The sequence below is a fragment of the Heterodontus francisci genome, chromosome 7, assembly GCF_036365525.1.
Source record: "Heterodontus francisci isolate sHetFra1 chromosome 7, sHetFra1.hap1, whole genome shotgun sequence".
NCBI classification, from domain to species: Eukaryota; Metazoa; Chordata; class Chondrichthyes; order Heterodontiformes; family Heterodontidae; genus Heterodontus; species Heterodontus francisci.
Window position 1 is genome coordinate 60,635,197 of NC_090377.1, and position 24,422 is coordinate 60,659,618.

Below are 24,422 nucleotides of genomic sequence, written 5' to 3' on the forward strand. Positions count from 1 at the left end.
GGTGCATATCCAGACACCTTTTAAATGAGTTGAGAGTTGCTGCCTCTATTACTCTTACAGGCAGTAAGTTCCAGACCCCTACCACCCTCTGGGTGAAAAAAAAACTTATCCTCATCGCCCCTCTAATCTTTCTACCAATGACTTAAAATCTATACCCCCTCGTCACTGACCTCACTGCTAAGGTAAATAGGCCCTTCACCACCACTCTATCCAAGCCCCTCATAACTTTGTACATCTCAATCAAATCTCCTCTTAGCCTCCTCTGTTCCAAGGAGAACTTGGAACGAACAAAAAAAAAATCAATCTTCGTGCAAGGTTAATTTAAAAACTCCCCCACAATATGAGCATGTGGAACAGATTTCCAAAGAAGTCAATTTGGGGTCAATTAACTCCGTAGAAAGGGACTGAATTGAAACATATCTATTAAAAAAGGATTAAAGGTTTTAAAGATATTAACAGCACCATGTGGATTCTTTCTTTGGGAGGGTACCAGCAGTGTTTCTTAGAGTACAGGATCAATAGGTATACAGCGGAGCTCCGCAGGAGTCAGTACTGCGGCCAATGCTTTCCTTGATGTAACAACAGAGACCCACAAAACATTTGCGGTCCAATTAGTATCTTTATTGCAACAGTACTTCTTTCATACAGGATTTCTAGTTATTCATTCACCAAAAACTTTAAGAGAATTAAAACTTCACATTCTACATAAAAGCTGTCCATGTGTAAAAACAGGCCTAGGAATATAAATAAAAATTTTGTCAGGAGTCTGGCCTTGTGACTTGTAATATAGAAGTCTAATTGGAAATCATTTTCTCCTAAGCTGAAAAGGCAGCATGACATATGATGGGCTCAATATTATTTAAGGAATAAACACACTATTTCCTTGAAATCTTCCTCTTATAATTTCAGCATTTATCAAAAACAATTTCCTAACTACAATTCTTGTTCCATGGTAAAGTCTTCGTTTAGAATTCAGGTTTTGTAGTAACATTATAACTGCTCCTTCCTCGAGTCTAAGTTTGTGTGGTGGCATGCACATTGGAGTTAGACAGTAGAGAAACTCTGGAGGGTATAGATTATCATCTTCATTTATAGAATCAACCCTGATGTATTCTTTTAATTCACCTAACAGCTTTTCTAAAACTTTTTCTTTCAAATCTAGTGAATTGTCATTTTTAGCACAAATAGCTTTCAAATAATAACTTCCATCAAAGAATGTCTCTGCCATTTTGCCACACATAACCAAATCCATAATTTCATCCACCCCTCCCAGGCCATCCCTCACAGAAACAATCTCTCCAGCCAGGGTAACTTTGTTGTTGGGCTCTCCCTACCCTCCACTGTTTTTTGTCCTCCATGAACCCCCAACGCCTCACTGTCACCACTACCTGTTGGCAGCCTCGTGTGCATCATGTGCTCCAGTCCTCAGTGCGCCCCACCTGCCTCCGCGTGCTCCAGGCACCACCCACCAAATAAACACATAAGTTTCTCCCTTAAACTGACCAATCAAGACTGTCTGGACAGTCAAAAGCTAATTAAAATAATAGATATTAATGACTTAGATAATTTCAAAATCTGTAGGCAACATAAAACTTGTAAGTATTGTGAACTGTGGGGAAGATTGTAAAAGACTTCAAGAGGACATAGATAGGCTAGTGTAATGGGCTGATATGTGGCAGATGAAATCCAAAGCAAAAAAATGCGTGAAGTGATGTGGCTTTACAAAATAAAGGTACAATTCTAAAGGGGGTGCAGGAGCAGAGATCTGTGAGTACATGCACATTGATGAAGGTGGCAAGGCAGGTTGAAAAAACAGTTAAAATGGCATACAGGATTCTGGCTTTTACAAATAGAGGCGTAGAATACAAAAGCAAGGAAGTTTTGATGAACCTTTACAAAACCCTGGTGCGGCCTCAACTGGAATATTGTGTCCAATTCTGGGCACCAGACTTTAAAAATGTGAAGGCTTTAGAGAAGGCACAGAAAAGATTTACAAGAATGGTTCCAGGGATGAGGGACTTCATTACGTGGATAGATTAGAAAAGGTTGAGAGGAGAAATGATAGAGGTGTTCAAAATCATGAGAGGTCTAGACAGACTAGATAGAGACAAACTGTTCCCACTAGCCGGAGGGTCGAGAACCAGAGGACACCCATTTAAGGTGAATGGCAAAAGAACCAACTGCAACCTGAGGAAAAACATTTTTTTTTTCAAATGCATCGAGCAGTTAGGATCTGGAATGCACTGCCTGAGAGTGCGGTGGAGGCAGATTCAATCATGGCTTTCAAAAGGGGTTTGGATAAGCACCTGAAGAGAAAAAATTTGCAGGGCTGCGAGGAAAGGTTGGGAGTGCCAGCACAGACATGACGGACAGAATGGCTTCCTTTTGTTCTGCAATCATTCTATGATTCGAATAGGTGATTAATAATAATAAGAAAGCTCATTATAGAATAATCATACATTGACTCTGGATGGAGTGGGTTCGACAGATCAAATGGCTTTTTCTTACTCTGTTCCTTATGTAAATTAATAACCGTACAACTGCAAAGTTTCCTTGACTCCATGTGAAAAGTAAGCAACATTAGGAAAATATAAACTCTTTAAGCACTGAAGAAAATGACCTCCAGCAAACACAATTCCTTTTCTCAATATATTAGTGTTAGTGAGAAAGAGGTCTAGGGTTCCCTTTTCAGCCTGCGCCTGGTCTTACCGTAATAGCGTTTAATTTTAAACACACCGTGTTTTGAGCTCCCCCTTGGTGAATCCTTGTTCATCGCTTTCCAATTATAAGACACAAACAGGCTTTCTTAGGTTTAAAGAAGAAAAGTTGAAATTTATTAAACTTGAACTTAAACTCTAATGCAGCTGATGCCTACGGATACACAACATGCCCACGTTAGCATGCATACTCAATACACACATGCAAACAGACAGAAAAGAGAAGAAAAATAAAGTGTAAAAGTTTGAAGCAATATCTGAAGAGTTTTTGTTACAGTTCTTTGAGCTCATTGTAGAGTCCTTGATTGTAGGTAGATCTTGCTTTTCGTTGGGGCCCAGTATTCTTCTTCAACCTTGTTCGTTGTAGGAGACTGTTCTTTCTTGGGGTTCATGTGTCTTCAGTAAATTTGGAGTTCTGTGAGAAAGAAATGGGAGCAGGTACGCAGGAGAGGCTGTGGTTAGCCAGCCAGGAGAGATCTTCTCAGTCCAGGAGTAAACAGCTTTTTTCCCAAACTATTTTACTAATTCAAAAAACTCAGGTTGTCCAGCAGGTTAGTCATGTGACTAGCTGGTTTGACCATGTCCATTCGCGTATTCAGCCATCTTAGCAGTTAACCTGGAATGCGAGCTCCCCACCTTCAACATCTGGTGATCAAAAGTCCATTGTGGGTTGAATGTGTCAGGGAATGGTCCTTTGTCCTTTCCAAGCACTGTCTGTTAATATGCAAATATCTTTCCAGCCAAGATCTGGCAACTTTTTTTTTTAAAGCAAGTCCTTTCTTCACTCCAGTGACAGTTTAAAATCAATGTTCATGACAAAATTGATGTGCCTCATTCTCGGCTGGCGGGGCCGAGGATGACATTGGCAAAAAATGAATGCCAATTTCTTATGGTGGGCCAGGAATAAGCTCGAACACATAACAGAAAAGGACAAAGTGGTACAGTGGACTATAAACTAGCTATGGCCTCAGATTTGAGAGAGAAAACACAGTGGGAGCAGACCTTTAAAAAGTGCGCCAAAAGAAACAGAGTCAGAGAGAGAGAGAGAGAAAACACAGCGGGAACAGAGCTTTTAAAAAGCGCGCCAAAAGGAACAGTCAGAGAACAGTGAGAGAGAGAGAACACAGCGGGAGCAGAGCTTTTAAAAAGCGCGCCAAAAGGAACAGTCAGAGAACAGTCAGAGAGAGAGAACACAGCGGGAGCAGAGCTTTAAAAAAGTGCACCAACAGGAACACTGCCCGGAAAGGGTGGCGGTGGGGGGGGGGGGGAGAAAAGAGAGAGAGAGAGAGAGAGAGAGAGAGAGAGAGAGAGAGAGAGAGAGAGAGAGAGAGAGAGAGAGAGAGAGAGAGAGAGAGAGAGAGAGAAAGAAAAAAAGTGGGGGGGGGGGGGGGAAAAGAGAGAGTGGAGAGAAAACACAGCGGGAGCAGAGCCAAGGGAAAATCGAAAAGTGACAATGGAGTGACCTCACAATCAACAGAGCAAGCAGGGAAACAAAGAGCCGCCGGGGTGAGTATACAGGTAAGCTGGGTTAGTAACCAAAGTAAACAGAAAGGTAAGGTCTACAGTTTTTTTTTATATAGTATGTAGTATTTTTTAGGGCATCAAGGTCCCTAGGGTAAATACTCTCTAATTTTTGAATAACTTAAGGGAGTAAATTAAGGGTAAGCCGTAGCAGGGCAGCATGGACTGCTCCTCCTGTGAAATGTGGGAAGTCAAGGACACTTCCACTATCCAGGGCGAACACGTGTGCAGACAGTGTCTCCAGCTGCAGCTACTCGAAATCTGTGTTTCAGATCTGGAGCAGCAGCTGGGGACACTGTGGAGCATCTGCAAGGCCGAGATCATCGTGGATAGTACGTACAGGGAGGTGGTCACACCACAGATAAAGACTGCTCAGGCAGAAAGGGAATGGGTGACTGCCAGGCAAAGAAGCAGAAGTAGGCAAGTAATGCAGGAGTCCCCTGGGTCCATCTCCCTCTCTAACAGATTTTCCACTTTGGAAAAGTGTTGGGGGAGATAGCTTCTCAGCGGGATGCAACAAGAGCCAAGTCTGTGGCACCACGTGTGGCTCAGCTACACAGGAGAGAAGGAAAAAGAGTAGGAGAGCTACAGCAATAGGGGATTCTATCATAAGGGGTACAGATAGGAGTTTCTGTAGCCGCAAACGTGACTCCAGGATGGTATATTACCTCCCCGGTGCTCGGGACAAGGATGTCACTGAGCGGCTGCAGGACATTCTGAAGGGGGAGGGTGAACAGTCAGAGGTCGCAGTTCACATTGGTACCAACGACATAGGTAGGAAGAGGGACGAGGCCCTGCAACAAGAATTTAGGGTGCGAAGTAGATTAAAAAGCAGGACCTCAAAGGTGGTAATAAAAGAACAGTACAGCACAGGAACAGGCCATTCGTCCCTCCAAGCCTGCGCCGATCTTGATGCCTGCCTAAACTAAAACCTTCTGTACTTCCGGGGACCGTATCCCTCTATTCCCATCCTATTCACGTATTTGTCAAGATGCCTCTTAAACGTTGCTATGGTACCTGCCTCCATCACCTCCCCTGGCAGCAAGTTCCAGGCACTCACCACCCTCTGTGTAAAGAACTTGCCTCGCACATCCCCTCTAAACTTTGCCCCTCTCACCTTAAACCAATGTCCCCTAGTAACTGACTCTTCCACCCTGGGAAAAAGCTTCTGACTATCCACTCTGTCCATGCCGCTCATAACTTTGTAAACCTCTATCATGTCGCCCCTCCACCTCCGTCGTTCCAATGAAAACAATCCGAGTTTATCCAACCTCTCCTCATAGCTAATGCCCTCCAGACCAGGCAACATCCTGGTAAACCTCTTCTGTACCGTCTCCAAAGCCTCCACGTCCTTCTGGTAGTGTGGCGACCAGAATTGCACGCAATATTCTAAGTGTGGCCTAACTAAAGTTCTGTACAGCTGCAGCACGACTTGCCAATTTTTGTACTCAATGCCCCGACCGATGAAGGCAAGCATGCCTTAATGCCTTCTTGACTACCTTATCCACCTAATCTCTGGATTACTCCCGGTGCCATGTGCTCGTGAGTATAGGAATAGGAGGACAGAGCAGATGAATGCGTGGCTGAAGAGATGGTGCAAGAGGGAGGGCTTTAGTTTCATGGATCACTGGGTCTCTTTCTGGCGAAGGTGGTACCTGTACAAGTCGGACAGGTTGCACCTGAACGGGGACCAACATCCTTACAGGGAGGTTTCCTAGTGCTTTGGGGGCGGGGGGTTTAAACTAATTAGGCCGGGGGATGGGATACAGAACACAGGTACAGTAGGGGGTGATGCAGAGTCAAATATAGAAGAGAAACTAAGTCAGCCTGGAAGGCAGAGCAAATATAGACCTGTTAAGGCTCAAGCAAATAATGCAAGGCCAGATTGCATCGATTTCATCACAAGAAGTCTTACAAATTAAGGCAGATGATTAACACATGGGAATATGACATTATTGTTATCACAGATACATGGTTGAGGGAAGGGCAAGACTGGCAGCTCAATATTCCAGGGTATAGATTCTTCAGGCATGACAAGGGAGGTTGTAAAAGAGGAGGTGGCATTGCACTGTTGATCAAGGAGTCAATTACTGCAGTAAGGAGGGATGATATCTTAGAAGGTTCCTCAAATGAAGCCATATGAGTAGAACTTAAAAACAAAAAGGAGGCAATCACTTGGCTGGGAGTGTACTACAGGCCTCCAAATAGTCAGGGAGCGATAGAGGAGCAGAGATGTAGGCAAATCTCAGAGAGGTGTAAAAATAATAGGGTAATAATAGTAGGGGATTTCAACTTTCCTAATATTAACTGGGATAGTCTTAGTGCAAAAGACTTCAAGGGGACAGAATTCTTAAAGTGCATCCAGGAGAGCTTTTTGAGCCAGCACGTAGAAAGTCCTACAAGGGGCGGTTCTGGACCTAATCCTCGGGAACGAAGCAAGACAAGTGGTAGAAGTGTCAGTGGGGGAGGATTTCGGGGATAGTGACCATAACTCTGTAGGATTTACGGTAGTTATGGAAATGGACAAAGATGTACCGAAAATGAAGGTACTGAATTGGCGGAAGGCAGATTTCAATATGATAAAACAGGATCTGGCCAAAGTGGACTGGGAGCAGCTACTTGTAGGAAAGTCTACATCAGACCAGTGGGAGCCATTCAAAATGGTAACAGTGAGAGTTCAGGGCCAACATGTTCCTCTGAAGGGTAGGACCAACAAGTCCAGGGAACCCTGGATGTCAAGGTAAAAAGAGGATTGGATGAGGGAAGAAAAGGAGGCTTATGGCAGATTCAGAGGGCTGAAAACAGCGAAGGCCCTAGAGGAGTATAGATAGTGTAGGGGGTACTTAATTAGGAGAGCGAAGGGGGGCATGAAAAAACACTGGCGGGCAAGATAAAGGAAAATCCCAAGGCGTTTTATAAGTATATTAAGGGAAAGAGGATAACCAGGGAAACAGTAGGGCCCATTAGGGACCAAAGTGGCAATCTGTGTGTGGAGCCGGAGGATGTAGGTGAGGTTTTAAATGATTACTTTTCATCTGTGTTCACTGTGGAGAAGGACGATGTAGGTGGAGATATCAGGGAGGGGGATTGTGATATACTTGAACAAATTAGCATTGAAAGGGAGGAGGTATTAGTGGTTTTAGTAGGCTTAAAATGGATAAATGCCCAGGCCCAGATGAGATGTATCCCAGGCTGTTATGTGAGGCAAGGGAGGAGATAGCAGGGGTTCTGACACATTTTCAAATCCTCTCTGGCCACAGGAGAGGTACCAGAGGATTGGAGGACAGCGAATGTGGTACCAGGGATAGACCAGGTAACTACAGGCCAGTGAGTCTAACATCAGTAGTAGGGAAACTATTGGAAAAAAATTCTGAGCGACTGGATTAATCTCCACTTGGAGAGGCAAGGATTAATCAGGGATAGTCAGCATGGCTTTGTCAGGGGGAGATCATGTCTAACAAAGTTGACTGAATTTTTCGAGGAGGTGACTAGATGTGTAGATCAGGGTAAAGCAATTGATGTAGTCTACATGGACATCAGTAAGGCTTTTGATAAGGTTCCACATGGGAGATTGCTCAAGAAGGTAAAAGCCCATGGGATCCAGGGCAATTTGGCAAATTGGATCCAAAATTGGCTTAGTGGATGGAGGCAAAGGGTGATGGTCGAGGGTTGTTTTTGCGAGTGGAAGCCTGTGACCAATGGTGTACCGCAGGGATCGGTGCTGGAACCCTTGCTGTTTGCAGTGCACATTAATGATTTAGACATGAATATAGGAGGTATGATCAATAAGTTTGCAGATGACACGAAAATTGGTGGTGTCGTAAACAGTGAGAAGGAAAGTCTTAGATTACAGGACGATATAGATTGGCTGGTAAGATGGGCAGAGAAGTGGCAAATGGAATTTAATCCTGAGAAGTGTGAGGTGGTGGATTTTGGGAGGACTAACAAGGCAAGGGAATATACAATGGATGGTAGGACCCTAGGAAGTACAGAGGGAACTTGGTGTACTTGATCATAGATCACCGAAGGCAGCAGCACAGGTAGATAAGATGGTTAGGAAGGCATATGGGATACTTGCCTTTATTAGCCGAGGCATAGAATATAAGAGCAAGGGAGTTATGATGGAGCTGTATAAAACTCTTAGTTAGGCCACAGCTGGAGTACTGTGTACAGTTCTGGTCGCCATACTATAGGAAGGATGTGATTGCACTGGAGAGGGTGCAGAGGAGATTCACCAGGATGTTGCCTGGGATGGAGCATTTCAGCTATGAAGAGAGACTGGATAGGCTAGAGTTGCTTTCTTTAGAGCAGAGAAGGCTCAGGGGGAATCTGATTGAGATATACAAAATTATGAGGGGTTCAGATAGGGGAGATAGGAAGAAACTTTTTCCCTTAGCGGAGGGGTCAATACTAGGGGGCATAGATTTGAGGTTTAGAGGGGATTTGAGGAAAAAGTTTTCACCCAGAAGGTGGTTGGAATCTGGAACACACTGCCTGAAGGGGTGGTAGAGGCAGGAACCCTCACAACATTTAAGTATTTAGATGAGCACTTGAAATGCCATAAGGCTACAGGCCAAGTTATGGAAAATTGGATTAGAAGAGATAGGTGCTTGATGGCCGGCACGGAAACGATGGGCCGAAGGGCCTGTTTCTGTGCTGTATAACTCTATGACCTGGATTTACATCCAATTAAACTGCTCAGATAAATATCTCTTCTGCCCACTGGATTCAAGGATCCGACATGAAAAAAATCAGTCCTAATCTAATTCCTAATGACTAAGCACAAAACATACACTAAACCGGCAATCTCATTGACAGTGGTCACGGGAATGCAAATGTGTGAAATGTAAAATTGTCACTTTGGTGGAAGTGTTGGAGGAGGCACTAAGACATCGATTATCTGGGCCTTCAAGCTCTGTGCAGTTGCTTTCTATTCATGTGCTTGTGCACACAAGCTTTTTTTATTTAATCTTTCGCAAATTTAACTTCGCAGATCTGGAGGAATAGAAAAAAACTACTTCCGCTTTGGTGAATTTAAACCAAAAAAGCAGCTACCAGATTTACTATGTTTAAAATGCTTGAACAGAACAGCAGAAGAAAGCAAAAAAAAAAAAATCACAGCAGGCATTATAATGAAAATCAGAGAGGCAGCAATAGTGAGTGGACAGTATTAGACCAAACTGGGTTGGGAAGCTGAGTGCACAAATTAAAGTAGGGATACACTAAGTGTAAAGTGGAGAACACTAGCCAGTCAAACAGGTAATAAACGTATATATATATCCATCAACCAAAAAGAGGCAGGTCAATAGGGAACAGCACACTTAAATGCTGAATTTTGCAGTAAAGGTACCCCAAAGGTGGTGATTGCGACAATCCTGTGGAAAGTTAAGTTAGCAAAACTAAGGCTAAGAACTAAGGACACTGCAAGACAGCACTGTGAAGACAAAAGGACCTTTCACAGATAGCATCTAGTTCAAGATTGTCACTTGAAGATAGGTACACTCAAATTGACCAAGCTGAGAAATGTTTGGGGCAACCTAAACAGAGAGCCATCCTTAAAATGTACTGTTTTGTGCTACTGATTTTACATCTAGATCTGGGAGTGCATTGTCTTACCACTGTTAGTTAAATCCAGGAGAAAGTAATAGGACATCTTGCAACTGAAGAGCGGAACTGTTTTTCTCATATAATTAAAAATGTACTCATAAGCGTTTGACATATAGCCATCTTAAGCTATTGTCATCAAATATAGTAAATTTTACAATAAGGCACATCACAGATTGGTGAAACTGCTGTGAGAATTTATTTTGAGAATCAAATTTATAAATTATGATGTTTGTGATATAAAAGATCAAAGACTGAAAAGATGATCAAATAAGTTAGTTTCAAACAGATAAAAAGCTTGAGAGGGAAAAATACAAAGAGTTCAGAAAGACATGAAGGTTAAGATCTCTACTTGCCTTAACCAACAAAACAATTCAATGTATTACTAGTATGTAGGAGTTATATTTACGAGAACTGAGGCAAGATTTGTGCCACTGAAAGTGAACAGTCTTCAGAAGGAGGAAGAAATATTACAACTACAGATGGAATTAATCACATAGATGTTCTAATTTTTTTGATTTTCAGCATAACAACCTGTAATAAGTTAAGTCCATCTAATCAGAAATGCCTACATAACCTATTACTTCTGTCAGTTGATACCTACCTGAGTACTCTTAATATTTTCTAAGATTATTGTAAGTTCATGAATAAAGAAATAGCAGTTCATGATTTTATCATGAAATGGAATACCAAGCAGAGGCTGCAGCATCGCTCTGCAAGAGGAGGGAAAAAGTAGAGTGGAATACTGTGTCTGATTATTTCTCGCATCTTCTTGCGGCCAACTGCAATCTGTCAATAGGCTGACCACTCACCCTTTCAACAAAAGAGATGGCAGATTAGTTAGACAAAACTGTATGAGGAGAATTATTGAAGCACTGACTTCTTTTTCACCAGGCAAAAACTTAACCATAGTATAGGAGGGAGCCTAATTAGATTAATGATTTCTGGGACCCAAATGGCAAACCACCATTATCAAACTGGTGTCCAACTTCCAAACTATTTGAATTTTTATCAATATTTTAGACACTCCCACACATTTCATATATCTCCAGTGACACTACTCATGGGTATTCCACGTACCTAGAAGTATTTCTGTGGTTTCTGGCACTGACAGAAGGGATTGTCTAAGGATACAGGGTAAACCTATCAGGACTGAGATGAGGAGAAATTTCTTCACCCAGAGAGTGGTGAGCCTGTGAAATTCGCTAGCACAGAAAACAGCTGAGGCCAAAACATTGTATGTTTTCAAGAAGGAGTTAGATATAGCTCTTGGGTCTAAAGGGATCAAAGGGTATGGGGCGAAAGCGGGAACAGGTTACTGAGTTGGATGATCAGCCATGATCATAATGAATGGCGGAGCAGGCTCGAAGGGCGAATGGCCTACTCCTGCTCCTATTTTCTATGTTGTAACAGTGCTATCAAGCGGCACTTGCTCAGCAATAGCTTGCTCACTGAAGCTCAGTTTGGGTTCTGCCAGGTCCACTCAGCTCCTGACCTCATTACAGCCTTGGTCCAAACAGGAACAAAAGAGCTGAACTCTAGTGGGAGAGCGCGACTGCCTTTGACATTAAGGCAACATTAGACTGAGTATGGCATCAAGGAGCCCTAGCAAAACTGGAGTCAATGGGAATCGGGGGAAAACTCTCCGCTGGTTGAAGTCATACCTAGAGCAAAGGAAGATGGTGGTGGCTGTTTGAAGTCAGCCATCTCAGTCCCAAGTAGTGTCCGAAGCCCAAACATCTTCAGCTGCTTCATCAATGATCTTCCTTCAATCATAAGGTCAGAAGTGGGAACGTCCGCTGATGATTGCACAATGTTCAGTACCATTCGCAACTCCTCAGATACTGAAGCAGCCCATATCCAGATGCAGCAAAACCTTGACAACATCCAGGCTTGGGCTGATAAATGGCAAGTAACAATCGTGCCACACACATTGCCAGGCAATGACATCTCAAGCAAGAGAAAATTAACAATCTCCCCTTGATGTTCAAGGCATTACCATCACTGAATCCCCCACTATCAACATCCCCTGGGTTACCATTGACCAGACACTGAACTAGACCAGCCACATAAATGCTGTGGCTACAAGAGGTCAAAGACTAGGAATTCTACGACGAGTAACTCACCTCCCATCTCCTTAATGCCTTTCCACCATCTACAAGGCACAAGTCAGGAGTGTGATGAATACTCTCCATTTGCCTGGATGGGTGCAGCTTCAACAACACTCAAGAAGCTCAACAGCATCCAGGACAATGCAGCCTGCCTGACTGGCACTCCATCCACCACCTTCAACATTTACTCCCTTCACCACCGACGCAGAGTGGCAGCAGTGTGTTCCATCTACAAGTTGCACTGCAGCAACTTACCAAGGTTCCTTCAACAGCACTTTCCAAATCCGCAACCTCCACCACTAGAAGGATAAGGGCAGCAGATGCATGGGAACACCACCAGCTGCAAGTTCCTCTTCAAGCCACACAGCATCCTGCCTTGGAACTATATCGCAGTTCCTTCACCGTCGCTGGGTGAAAATCCCTTCCTAACAGCACTGTTCACAGAATTGTTCAAGTGCAGACGGAGGCCATTCGGCCCAAAGTGTCCGCACCAGCTCTCCAAAAGAGCAATTCACTCAGTTCCATTCCCCCGCCTTCTCCCCATAACCCTCCATATTCTTCCTTTTCATCTAAAAGAGTCTAATTCCCTTTTGAATGCTTCAATTGAATCTGCCTCCACTACACTCTCAGGTAGCGCATTCCAAACCTTAACCACTCTCTGGGTGAAAAAGTTTTTTCTCATGTCACTTTTGCTTCTCTTACCAAATACTTTAAAATCTGTGCCCACTTGTGCTCGATCCTTTCACCAGTGGGAACACTTTCTCTCTGTCTACTCTGTCCAGACCACTCATAATTTTGAATATCTCTATCAAATCACCTCTCAGCCTTCTCTTCTCCAAGGAAAACAGTCCTAACCTTTCCAATCTGTCTTCATAACTGAAGCTCCTCATCCCTGGAACCATTCTCACGAATCTTTTCTGCACTCTCTCCAATGTCCTCACCTCTTTCCTGAAGTGTGGATCCCAGAACTGGATGCAATACTCCAGCTGAGGCCTAACTCGTGTCTTATACAAGTTCAACATAACTTCCTTGCTCTTGTACTCTATCCCCAAATTAATAAAGCCCAGGATACTGTATGCTTTATTAACTGCTTTCTCAACCGGTCCTGCCACCTTCAATGACTTATGCACGTACACATCCAGGTCCCTCTGCTCCTGCACCCTCTTTAGAATTGTACCCTTTAGTTTATATTGTCTCTCCATGTTCTTCCTGCCAAAATGAATCACTTCTCTGCATTGAACTTCATCTGCCACCTGTCTGTCCATTCCAACAACTTGTCTACGTCCTTTTGGAGTTCTACACTATCCTTCTCTCAGTTCCCAATGTTTCCAAGTTTCGTATCATCTGCAAACTTTGAAACTGTGCCCTGTACACCAAGGTCTAGGTCATTAACTTACATCAGGAAAAGCAAGGATCCCAACAATTATCCATGGGGAATTCCACTACAAACCTTCCTCCAGCCTGAAAAACATCCATTAACCACTACTCTTTGTTTCCTGTCATTCAGCCAATTCCGTATCCATGTTGCTACCATCCATTTTATTCCAGGAGCTATAAGTTTACTCACAAGTCTGTGTGGCACTGTATCAAATGCCTTTTGAATATCCATGTATACCACATCAACAGCACTGCCTTCATAAAACCTCTCAATTACCTCCTCGAAAAACTCCAGCAAGTTAGTTAAACTTGATTTTCCCTTAAGGCTTTCTTTCATTAACCTGCATTTGTCCATGTGACTATTAATTCAGTCCCGAATTATTTTTTCTAGAAGTTTCCCCACCACCGAAGTTAAACTGACTGGTCCACAGTTACTGGGATTATTTTTACACCCTTTTTTGAACAATGTGTGCAATTCTCCAGTCCTCTGGCACCACCCCTGTGCCTAAGAAAGACTGAAAAATTATGGCTAGTGCCTCTGCGATTTCCACCCTTATTTTCCTCAGTACCCTTGGATGCATCCCATCCAGTCCTGGTGCTTTATCCACTTTAAGGAAAGACAGCCTATCCAATATGCCCTCTTTCTCAATTGTAAACCCTTCTAGTGTCTGAATTACCTTCTCTTTCACCATTACCTGGGTTGCATCTTCTTCCTTGGTAAAGACAGATGCAAAGTATATATTTAATACCTCAGCTATGCCCTCTGCCTCCATGTGTAAATCCCCTTTTGTTGGTCCCTACTCGGCCCCACTCCTCCTTTTACCACCCTTTTACTATTTATATGCCTATAGAAAACTTTGCGATTTCCTTTACTGCTAGCTGCCAGTCTCTTTTCATGTTCTCTCTTTGCTTTTTCACTTCCCCTCTGGACCTTCTATATTCAGCCTGGTTCTCAATAGTATTTTCTACCTGGCATCTGTCATAAGCACACTTTTCCTTTTTTATCTCAATCTCGACCTCTTTTGTCATCCAGGGAGCTCTGGACTTGTTTGCCCGACCTTTCCCCTTCAAGGGAACATACCTTGACTGTGTCCGAACTATCTCTTCTTTGAAGGCAGCCCACTGTTCAGCTATTGGTTTTCCTGCCAACTTTTCCAGCTCCATTCTTACCCCATTGAAGTTGGCTTTCCCCCAGTTACTTATTTTTACTCTGGATTGTTCTTTGTCCTTGTCCATAGTCAGCCTAAACCTCATGATACAATGATCACTGTCCCCTAAATGCTCTCCTACTGACACTTGATCTACTTGGCCCAGCTCATTCACAAGAACCAGGTCTGGCAGCATCTCTTTTCTCGTTGGGAATAGCAACATACTGCAGCAGAAAATTTTCTTGAACACCCTCTAGGAACTCTCGCCCCTCACTGCTACTATCCCAGTTTATGTTTGGATAATTAAATTCCCCTATAATTTTTGCACCTCTCTGTAATTTCCTTGCAAATTTGTTCCTCCATGTCCTTCCCACTAGCTGGTGACCTACAGACAACATCGAGCAATGTAACGCACCTTTTTTGTTCCTCAGCTCTAGCCAAATTGATTCTGTCCTCGACCCCTCTGGGAAATCCTTTTTCTCCAGCACTGCACTCCTTAATCAATACTGCCACCCCTCCCCCTTTCCGATCTTTCCTGAACACCTTGAATCCAGGAATATTTAACATCCAGTCCTGCTCTTCTTTGAACCATGTCTCTGGTTTTTTTTTATTCATTCATGGGATGTGGGCGACGTTGGCCAGGCCAGCATTTATTGCCCATCCCTAATTGCCCTTGAGAAGGTGGTGGTGAGCTGCCTTCTTGAACCACTGCAGTCCATTTGGGGTAGGTATACCCACATTGCTGCTAGGAAGGGAGTTCCAGGATTTTGACCCAGCTACAGTGAAGGAACGGCTATATAGTTCCAAGTCTGGATGGTGTGTGACTTGGAGGGGAACTTGCAGGTGGTGGTGTTCCCATGTATTTGCTACCCTTGTCCTTCTAGTTGGTAGAGATCGCGGGTTTAGAAGGTGCTGTCTAAGGAGCCTTGGTGCATTGCTGCAGTGCATCTTGTAGATGGTACACACTGCTGCCACTGTGCGTTGGTGGTGGAGGGAGTGAATGTTTGTAGATGGGGTGCCAATCAAGTGGGCTGCTTTGTCCTGGATGGTGTCGAGCTTCTTGAGTGCTGTTGGAGCTGCACCCATCCAGGCAAGTGGAGAGTGTTCCATCACACTCCTGACTTGTGCCTTTTAGATGGTGGACAGGCTTTGGGGAGTCAGGAGGTGAGTTACTCGCCTCAGGATTCCTAGCCTCTGACCTGCTCTTGTAGCCACGGTACTTATATGGCTACTCCAGTTCAGTTTCTGGTCAATGGTAGCCCCTAGGGTGTTGATAGTGGGGGATTCAGCGATGGTAATGCCGTTGAATGTCAAGGGGAGATGGTTAGATTCTCTCTTGTTGGAGATGGTCATTGCCTGGCACTTGTGTGGCGCGAATGTTACTTGCCACTTATCAGCCCAAGCCTGGATATTGTCCAGGTCTTGCTGCATTTCTACACGGACCGCTTCAGTATCGGAGGAGTCACAAATAGTGCTGAACATTGTGCAATCATCAGCAAACAATCCCACTTCTGACCTAATGATTGAAGGAAGGTCATTGATGAAGCAGCTGAATATGGTTGGGCCCAGGACACTACCCTGAGGAACTCCTGCAGTGATGTCCTGGAGCTCAGATTATTGACCTCCAACAACCACAACCATCTACCTTTGCGCTAGGTATGACTCCAGCCAGCGGAGGGTTTTCCTCCTGATTCCCATTGACCTCAGTTTTGCTTGGGCTCCTTGATGCCATACTCGGTCAAATTCTGCCTTGATGTCAAGGGCAGTCACTCTCACCTCACCTCTTGAGTTCAGCTCTTTTGTCCATGTTTGAATCAAGGCTGTAATGAGGTCAGGAGCTGAGTGGCCCTGGCGGAACCCAAACTGAGCGTCACTGAGCAGGTTATTACTAAGCAAGTGCTGCTTGATGGCACTGTTGATGACACTTTCCATCACTTTTCTGATGATTGAGAGTAGGCTGATGGGGCGGTAATTGGCCGGGTTGGACTTGTCCTGCTTTTTGTGTACAGAACATACCTGGGCAATTTTCCACATTGCAGGATAGATGCCAGTGTTGTAGCTGTACTGGAACAACTTGGCAAGGGGCGCGGCAAGTTCTGGAGCACAGGTCTTCAGTACTATTGCCAGAATATTGTCAGGGCCCATAGCTTTTGCAGTATCCAGTGCCTTCAGTCGTTTCTTGATATCACGCGGAGTGAAACGAATTGGCTGAAGTCTGGCATCTGTGATGCTGGGGACTTTAGGAGGAGGCCGAGATGGATCATCAACTCGGCACCTCTCGCTGAAGATTGTTGCAAATGCATCAGCCTTATCTTTCGCACTGATGTGCTGGGCTCCCCCATCATTGAGGAAGGGGATATTTGTGGAGTCACCTCCTCCAGTTAGTTGTTTAATTGTCCACCACCATTCACGGCTGGATGTGGCAGGACTGCAGAGCTTCGATCTGATCCGTTGGTTATGGGATCGCTTAGCTCTGTCCATCGCATGCTGCTTACGCAGTTTGGCACGCAGATAGTACTGTGTTGTAGCTTCACCAGGTTGACACCTCATTTTGAGGTATGCTTGATGCTGCTCCTGGCATGCCCTCCTGCACTCTTCATTGAACCAGGATTGGTCTCCTGGCTTGATGGTAATGTGGAGTGGGGGATATGACGGGCTATGAGGTTACAGATTGTGATTGAGTACAATTCTGCTGCTGCTGATGGCCCATAGCGCCTCATGGATGCCCGGTTTTGCATTGCTAGATCTGTTCGAAATCTATCCCATTTAGCACGGTGATAGTGCCACACAACACGACGGATGGTCTGTTCAATGTGAAGGCGGGACTTCGTCTCCACAAGGACTGTGTGGTGGTCACTCCTACCAATACAGTCATGGACAGAAGCATCTGCAGCAGGCAGATTGGTGAAGACAAGGTCAAGTATGTTTTTCCCTCGTGTTGGTTCCCCCACCACCTGCCGCAGACCCAGTCTAGCAGCTATGTCCTTTAGGACCTGGCCAGCTCGGTCAGAAGTGGTGCTACCGAGCCACTCTTGGTGATGGAAATTGAAGTCCCCCACCCAGAGTACATTTTGTGCCCTTGCCACCCTCAGTGCTTCCTCCAAGTTGTGTTCAACATGGTGGAGTACTGAGTCATCAGCTGAGGGAGGGCAGTAGGTGGTAATCAGCAGGAGGTTACCTTGCCCATGTTTGACCTGATGCCATGAGACTTCATGGGGTCCGGAGTCAATGTTGAGGACTCCCAGGGCAACTCCCTCCCTACTGTATACCACTGTACCGCCATCTCTGGTGGGTCTGTCCTGCCGGTGGGACAGGACATACCCAGGGATGGTGATGGCAGTGTCTGGGACATTGTCTGTCAGGTATGATTCCGTGAGTATGACTATGTCAGGCTGTTGCTTGACTAGTCTGTGGGACAGCTCTCCCAACTTTGGCACAAACCCCCAGATGCTAGTAAGGACGACTTTGCAGGGTCGACAGGGCTGGGTTTGCCGTTGAAGTTTCCGGTGCCTAGGTCGATGCCGGGTGGTCCGTCCGGTTTCATTCCTTTTTACTGACTTCGTAGCAGTTAGGTACAACTGAGTGGCTTGCTAGGCCATTTCAGAGGGCATGTAAGAGTTAACCACATTGCTGTGGGTCTGGAGTCACATGTAGGCCAGACCAGGTAAGGACAGCAGATTTCCTTCCCTCAAGGACATTAGTGAACCAGATGGGTTTTTACAACAATCGACAATGGTTTCATGGCCATCATTAGACTAGCTTTTTTAATTCCAGATTTATTAATTAAATTCAAATTCCACCTTCTGCTGTGGTGGGATTCGAACCCAAGTCCCCAGAGAAATACCCTGGGTCTCTGGGTTACTAGCCAAGTGATAATACCACTACACCACAGCCTACCCTGTTATAGCCACATATTTCTACATGGCAATCTGCACCTGTACTTCTCCAATTTTATTAACCACACTCCATGCATTCACATACTTGTACATTAACCCTGATTTAGACTTTATTACTTTCTCCCTTACTCTGACCCCACCTAATACCTTACTATTCCCCACTCAAGTGCTATCTCCCCCAGTGTTCTGTGCACCTGGGTATTCCTCTGATATTTCCTCCTGGTTCCCACACCCCTGACAAGTTACCAGTTTTGCCTCCCTCCAATCCGAGCTCCCTCTCAGGTTCCCATCCCCTTGCCAATCTAGTTTAAACTCTCCCCAACAGCACTAGCAAATCTCCCCGCCAGGATATTAGTCCCAGCCCTGCTAAGATGCAATCTGTCCATCTTATACAGGTCCCATCTGCCTCGGAACTGGTCCTAATGCCTCAGAAATCTGATGCCCTCTCTCCTACACCAGTTCTCTTGCCACGTGTTCAATCGCTCAATTCTCCTATTCCTATGCTCACTCGCACATTGGTGTATCTACATCCCAAGGACTGCAGCAGCTCAAGGCAGCAGCTCACCACCACCTTCTCAAGGGCGATTAGGAATGGACAATAAATGCTGGCTTCCCATGAAATAAAAAAACAGCATGGAGGCTGTTACTGGCTTTGTCTAGGATACCTAGGATAGTGACTGGGTGGAGAAAATACTAGGGCAGTAAGTATTTTGGTAGAGGCTGCGATTTGCAGTAGCAAGGAGCTGGACAGGTAGAGTTTAGTTTGGTAGATTATTATATGAATTCATAACTTGCAAAATAAATTACAATAATGGTGTATAGACTGAAGATATTACCATGTTTCTAAACTTTGAACGCAGAAGGAAGCGGGTCGAGGAGCAGATTGCCAAAGTACCTGGGAATGGAACCGAGCCAGAAAATGGGAATGAATGATGTCAGGTCGGAAGAAGTACAAGCTGCAAGCATATAGCAGTCGCTGACAAAACAATACATCCATTAGGATGTGTAGGCTTAAATGGGGCCAGGCCAGCTTTTTACATACCTAGAAAACTTATTGAAGTAACACAAAGTACATTAAATAGTTTAATGTTCCAAACATCGTAAAACTCTTAATACCTACCCTTCTATCAGTATATAAAAAGGAAGCGAGTAGCTGAAGTGAATGTTGGCCCTTTGGAGGATGAGACTGGGAAGTTAATAGAAGGGAACACATAAATGGCAGAGACACTAAATCAGTACTTTGCTTCAATTTTCACGGTGGAGGACACTAGTACCATCTCAATAGCATCAGGTAATGCAGAGGTCATAGAAAGGGAGGAACTTAGAACAATCACTAAGGAAAAAGTACTGAGCAAACTATTGGGGTTGAAGGCAGATAAATCCCCAGGACCTGATGGCCTACATCCTAGGGTCTTAAAGGAAGTGGCAGTAGAGATAGTGGCTCCATTGGTTATAATATTCCAAAATTCTCTGGATACGGGAAAGGTTCCAGTGGATTGGAAAAAAGCTAATGTAACGCCTTTATTCAAAAAGGGAGGGAGGCACAAAGTAGGAAACTATAGACCAGTTGGTTTAACATCTGTCGTTGGGAAATTATTAGAATCCATTATTAAGGAAGTAATAACAAGACATATAGAAAGTCAAAATGCAATCCATCAGAGTCAGCTATGAAGGGTAAATCGTGTTTGACTAACTTTGTTCTTCGAAGCTGTAACAAGCAAAGTGGATAATGGGGATCCTGCAGATGTAGTTTATCTGGACTTCCAGAAGGCATTTGGTAAGATGCCACGCAAAAGGTTAATACACAAGGCAAGTTCACATGCGGTTAGGGGCAATTTATTAGCTTGGATAGAGGATTTGCTAACCAACAGAAAACAGACAGTCAGGATAAATGGGTCTTTTTCTGGTTGGCAAGATGTAACTAGTGGGGTGCCACAGGGTTTGGTCCCCGGGCCCCAACTATTTACAATCTATATAAATGACTTGGATGCAGGGATACTATAGCCAAATTTGCAGATGACACTAAAATAGGTGGGACAGTAAGTTGCAATAAAGAAATAAAAAATCTACAAATATATATGGATAGATTAGATAAATGGGCCAAAATTTGGCAAATGGATTTTAACATGGATAAGTGTGAGGTTATCCATTTTGGTCGGAAGAATAGAAAGGCAAATTATCTAAATGGAGAGAAACTTCAGAGTACTTTGGTGCAGAGGGATCTGGGTGTCCTCGTGCATGAATCGCAGAAAACTAGTTTGCAGGTACAGCAGGTAATAAGGAAGGCAAATGGAATTTTGGCATTTATTGCTAAAGGAATAGAGTATAAAAGTAGGGAAGTGTTGCTGCAACTGGACAAGGCATTAGTGAGACCACACCTGGAGTATTGCACACAGTTTTGGTCCCCTTTCTTGAGAAAGGATGTAGCTGCATTGGAGGCAGTTCGCAGGAGGTTCACTAGTTTGATTCCAGAGATGGGGGGCTTGTCTTATGAAGAGAGATTGAACAGTTTCGGCCTTTACTCTCGAGAGTTTAGAAGAATGAGAGATCATCTAATTGAGGTATATAAGATGATTAAGGGGATTGACAAAGTAGACACAGAGAGGATGTTTCCTCTTGTGGGGCAATGTAGAACGAGAGGTCATAGTTTTAGGATAAGGGGTAGCAGATTTAAAACAGAGATGAGGAGAAATTACTTCTCTCAAAGGGCTGTGAATCTGTGAAATTCACTACCCGAGTGAGGTGGATGCCGGGACATTGGGTAAATTTGAGGAGATAGACAGATTTTTAATTAGAAATGGGTTGAAGGGTTATGGAGAACAGGCAAGAAAGTGGAGCGGAGGCCGAGATGAGATCAGCCATGATCGTACTGAATGGCGGAGCAGGCTCGAGGGGCTGAATTGCCTACTCCTGCTCCCAGTTCTTATGTTTTTATGTACCCATGCACCATAGGAAATCCACTCACTTTAATGAATTCTACCAATTTTCAGCTAAAATTGTTGACTTTAACAATACCAAATTCCAGCAATTGTAATATCAAATATTGTGGAAATAATTTTATTTTACTATGTCCTTCCAAGGTACGATCACAGCAATGAACTTTAATAGCATTAGTACATGTCCAATTAGTTGTTAGAAAACTAAAAGTTAACTGCTAGCACATAAGTTAACTTTAACATTAAATTCAACTAAAGAAAATGAGAAGCAAACAAGTGTGTGATATCACTACCATTGTTTCCAACTCGTCCACCTTAGCATGTTTGCTGACAGTTTTGGCAGTGGTAATTTGTGAATATATATCTGCCTACATCATTATAGCAAAAATGCATAACAGAAGCTAATTTAACAAAGTAAAAGTGTGACCTTAGTCATTCTTATCACCTCAAAAATGCGGTACAATGTCAACTTCAAAATAATTGTAAATGATTATAATACTATTACTGTGTTAGCATATTTATTTTACAGCATTCAAACAAAAGTAATTTAAACAGCAATTCTCAAACTGAGAATTTGAGAATTATTGATACGCCTTCAAGAAAACAAAGTGATAATCAAAGACTGAATATAGGTGTGTGGGCATTACATATTTACAGGAACCAAAATCTCTCACCTATAATGCCACTGTCCTTGCTTTCCAGTGTGGAGCTTAAGCTGGTAATAGTTCCACAGGGACTGGGTTTTTTTTGTGGAGGCTTGCTGATGCAGCTATTCAGAGTTGAGCATGGGCTGTCAGTGCCTGGAGATGCAGTACTGCTCGTTAGTGTCGAACATGGACTGATTCCCTGAACAGCAGTTGAAAACTGTGAAGGACATAAAACAAAAACAAAACATTTGCATAAACATTTGCAGAATAATTATTTGATAACTATTCAATCAAGTCCAGTATTGTGCAGGCAAAGTCAAGTTCATGCCAAACACTTTTCACATTAGGAGGGCTGAGGACAAAAGATGATTGAACCAGGGTGGAGATTGAGAGAGAGCAGGGTGGCGTGCAAGAGGAAAAGGGGGACAGGGTAAATGGGTGGGTAAGGGGAGGCGAGAGGAGGAAGACAGCACGGTGGGAGGAGGAGAGTGTGGGAGGGGAAGAAGGGGAGCTGAGAGGTTGAGCGGGATGGAGGGAAGTAGCGGAATAGAAAGTGCAAAAAGATTTCTATGCAGCGATTAACTTAATTGTCGTAAACTGTGGTTTAGCAACACAATGTCATTTTAAATGTTACCAATTGAACATGGAATAAACATCCAATAGCAAATAATATCTGCTGTGTTAATTTTCTACAAAAAAAACTTACAACACAACTTCTTTTAAACAGTTCCGGTACATAATAATCAATAGTTTTTAGTAACTTGTGTGAAACAAAGTTATTTCAGCTGAATGGCATCAAAAGGTCAAATTATATGCCAAGCAGAATCTTCCCTGTTCTAAAACAAAGTGTGTTGATTTTTTCCTTATGACAATCATACCGTTTTTTCACTTTTCTCTTCCACGGGTAAACGAGTCGAGCTTGGAATCCCTTCTCCCAACAGAAACCCCAATCTAGTCATCAATTCCTGAGCAGCAGGGGAGGAGCTTCTTTCATTACTCTTCTGCGGCTCTGGTAGAGGAATAATTGCAGTTATTCAACTTATTGCCGTCTTACTTGTAAGTTCCTAGTTACATATTACAGAATTCTGGTTGTAGGTTACTCAAAATATATTTTCATCTTACTTTATAATGTTGATTTACTACAAATTCATGCTGTAAAATTAATGGTTCCGTGCACAAGTTTATGCCATTTATGAACAAAAACCAAAATATTGCAGATGCTGGAAATCTTTAAAAAAACAGAAAATGCTGAAAACACTCAGCAAGTCAGGCTACATATGTCAAGCAAACATTAATGAACAATTTGGGTATTAAACACTTCCTCAGAACTGGGAAAGGTTCAATCTCTGAAACATCGACTTGTGTTCTCTCAACAGATGCTGCCTGGTCTGCTGAGTGTTTCCAACATTTTGTTTTGGTTCTTATGCCATTTATGCTTGTGTAATTAAATACTGTCTGCCCTCGCACTCTGATATATTTATCTTTGAAATTCTGCACACAGTTCAATTTCTGCTCTATTTCCGACTGTTCATTCAGATGTAAACAGTTTCAAAACTAATAGTATGCTTAATTTGTGGAAAAACTTAATATTCCAAAATATAAAACATGATTAGGTATACAAAAAAAGGCCCGGTTCACAATTTTTTCTGCAGATCAACTTTCAGCAACAATTAGTATTCTTGCATTAATATCAGCTATCTGCACCAGCCAACTTTCATCTTGCATACAATCGGTAACCTAGAAACAATCTCATATCAGCACTGGTTCATCGCTTCTATGTGTTATAGGCAGGGCCCTACCAAATTCAGAGTCAAATTTTACAAATTTCACCCTCAAGGCATGTTAAGGATCAGAAATTGCACGATTTCATATATTTAAATTGTAAATTTCACGGGTGTCAGAACAAACCATGAAAATGATCTATTTAAAACAAAAAAAAGACAGGAAGTTTCTGGTTTCAAGTACACCCAAAAACTACTGTAAAAAACTGACTATAAACAATCACATTCTTCACTCACTGAAGTCAGTGGTTGAATGTGAGCACGGAAAAACCTGCAACTGTCTCTTTCTTCATTCCCTGTTTCTGTGAACGCCTGTCCATGTTTTGACACAGCTCTCTCCGCGTCCAGAGTTTTTTGGAATTGGCACAGCACCATGCTAGGCTTGCAAGGTGGGGATTCTGCATTCCAGAGTTCACCTCGCAACGTTTAATGAGTATCTGCAGCTTTGGGTGATCAAGATTTTTCAATGGTATTTTGCCGTTTGCAAAAGCATCCACATTGTAACCAACTGACGATTTTCTGAGCTCTCTGTTGACTTCTTAAAAAGAGATGAAATTGTTCGTAAAATAGCTGATTTCACAGTCCATGATGCATTTTTCACAGCTGTGAATTTGGTAGGGCCCTAGTTACAGCCACTCCATTGCAAAACTGCAGGAATCAGCTCAATGTTTCATCAATTGTAGA

At 43.4% G+C, this 24,422-nt stretch overlaps 1 protein-coding gene across 5 annotated transcripts in view; it reads right to left on the reverse strand.

Annotated features, from left to right (window-relative positions):
- tanc1a (tetratricopeptide repeat, ankyrin repeat and coiled-coil containing 1a) overlaps nt 1-24,422 on the reverse strand; it is a 291,461-nt gene that overhangs the window by 149,931 nt on the left and 117,108 nt on the right. For all 5 annotated transcript variants that reach the window (XM_068035280.1, XM_068035279.1, XM_068035278.1 and 2 more), the window contains 2 exons: nt 22,836-22,966; nt 21,985-22,174 (listed from right to left, as the gene is read on the reverse strand). In XM_068035280.1, coding sequence (XP_067891381.1) covers nt 21,985-22,174; nt 22,836-22,966 — 321 coding nt within the window. The remainder of the gene's footprint in view (nt 1-21,984; nt 22,175-22,835; nt 22,967-24,422) is intronic.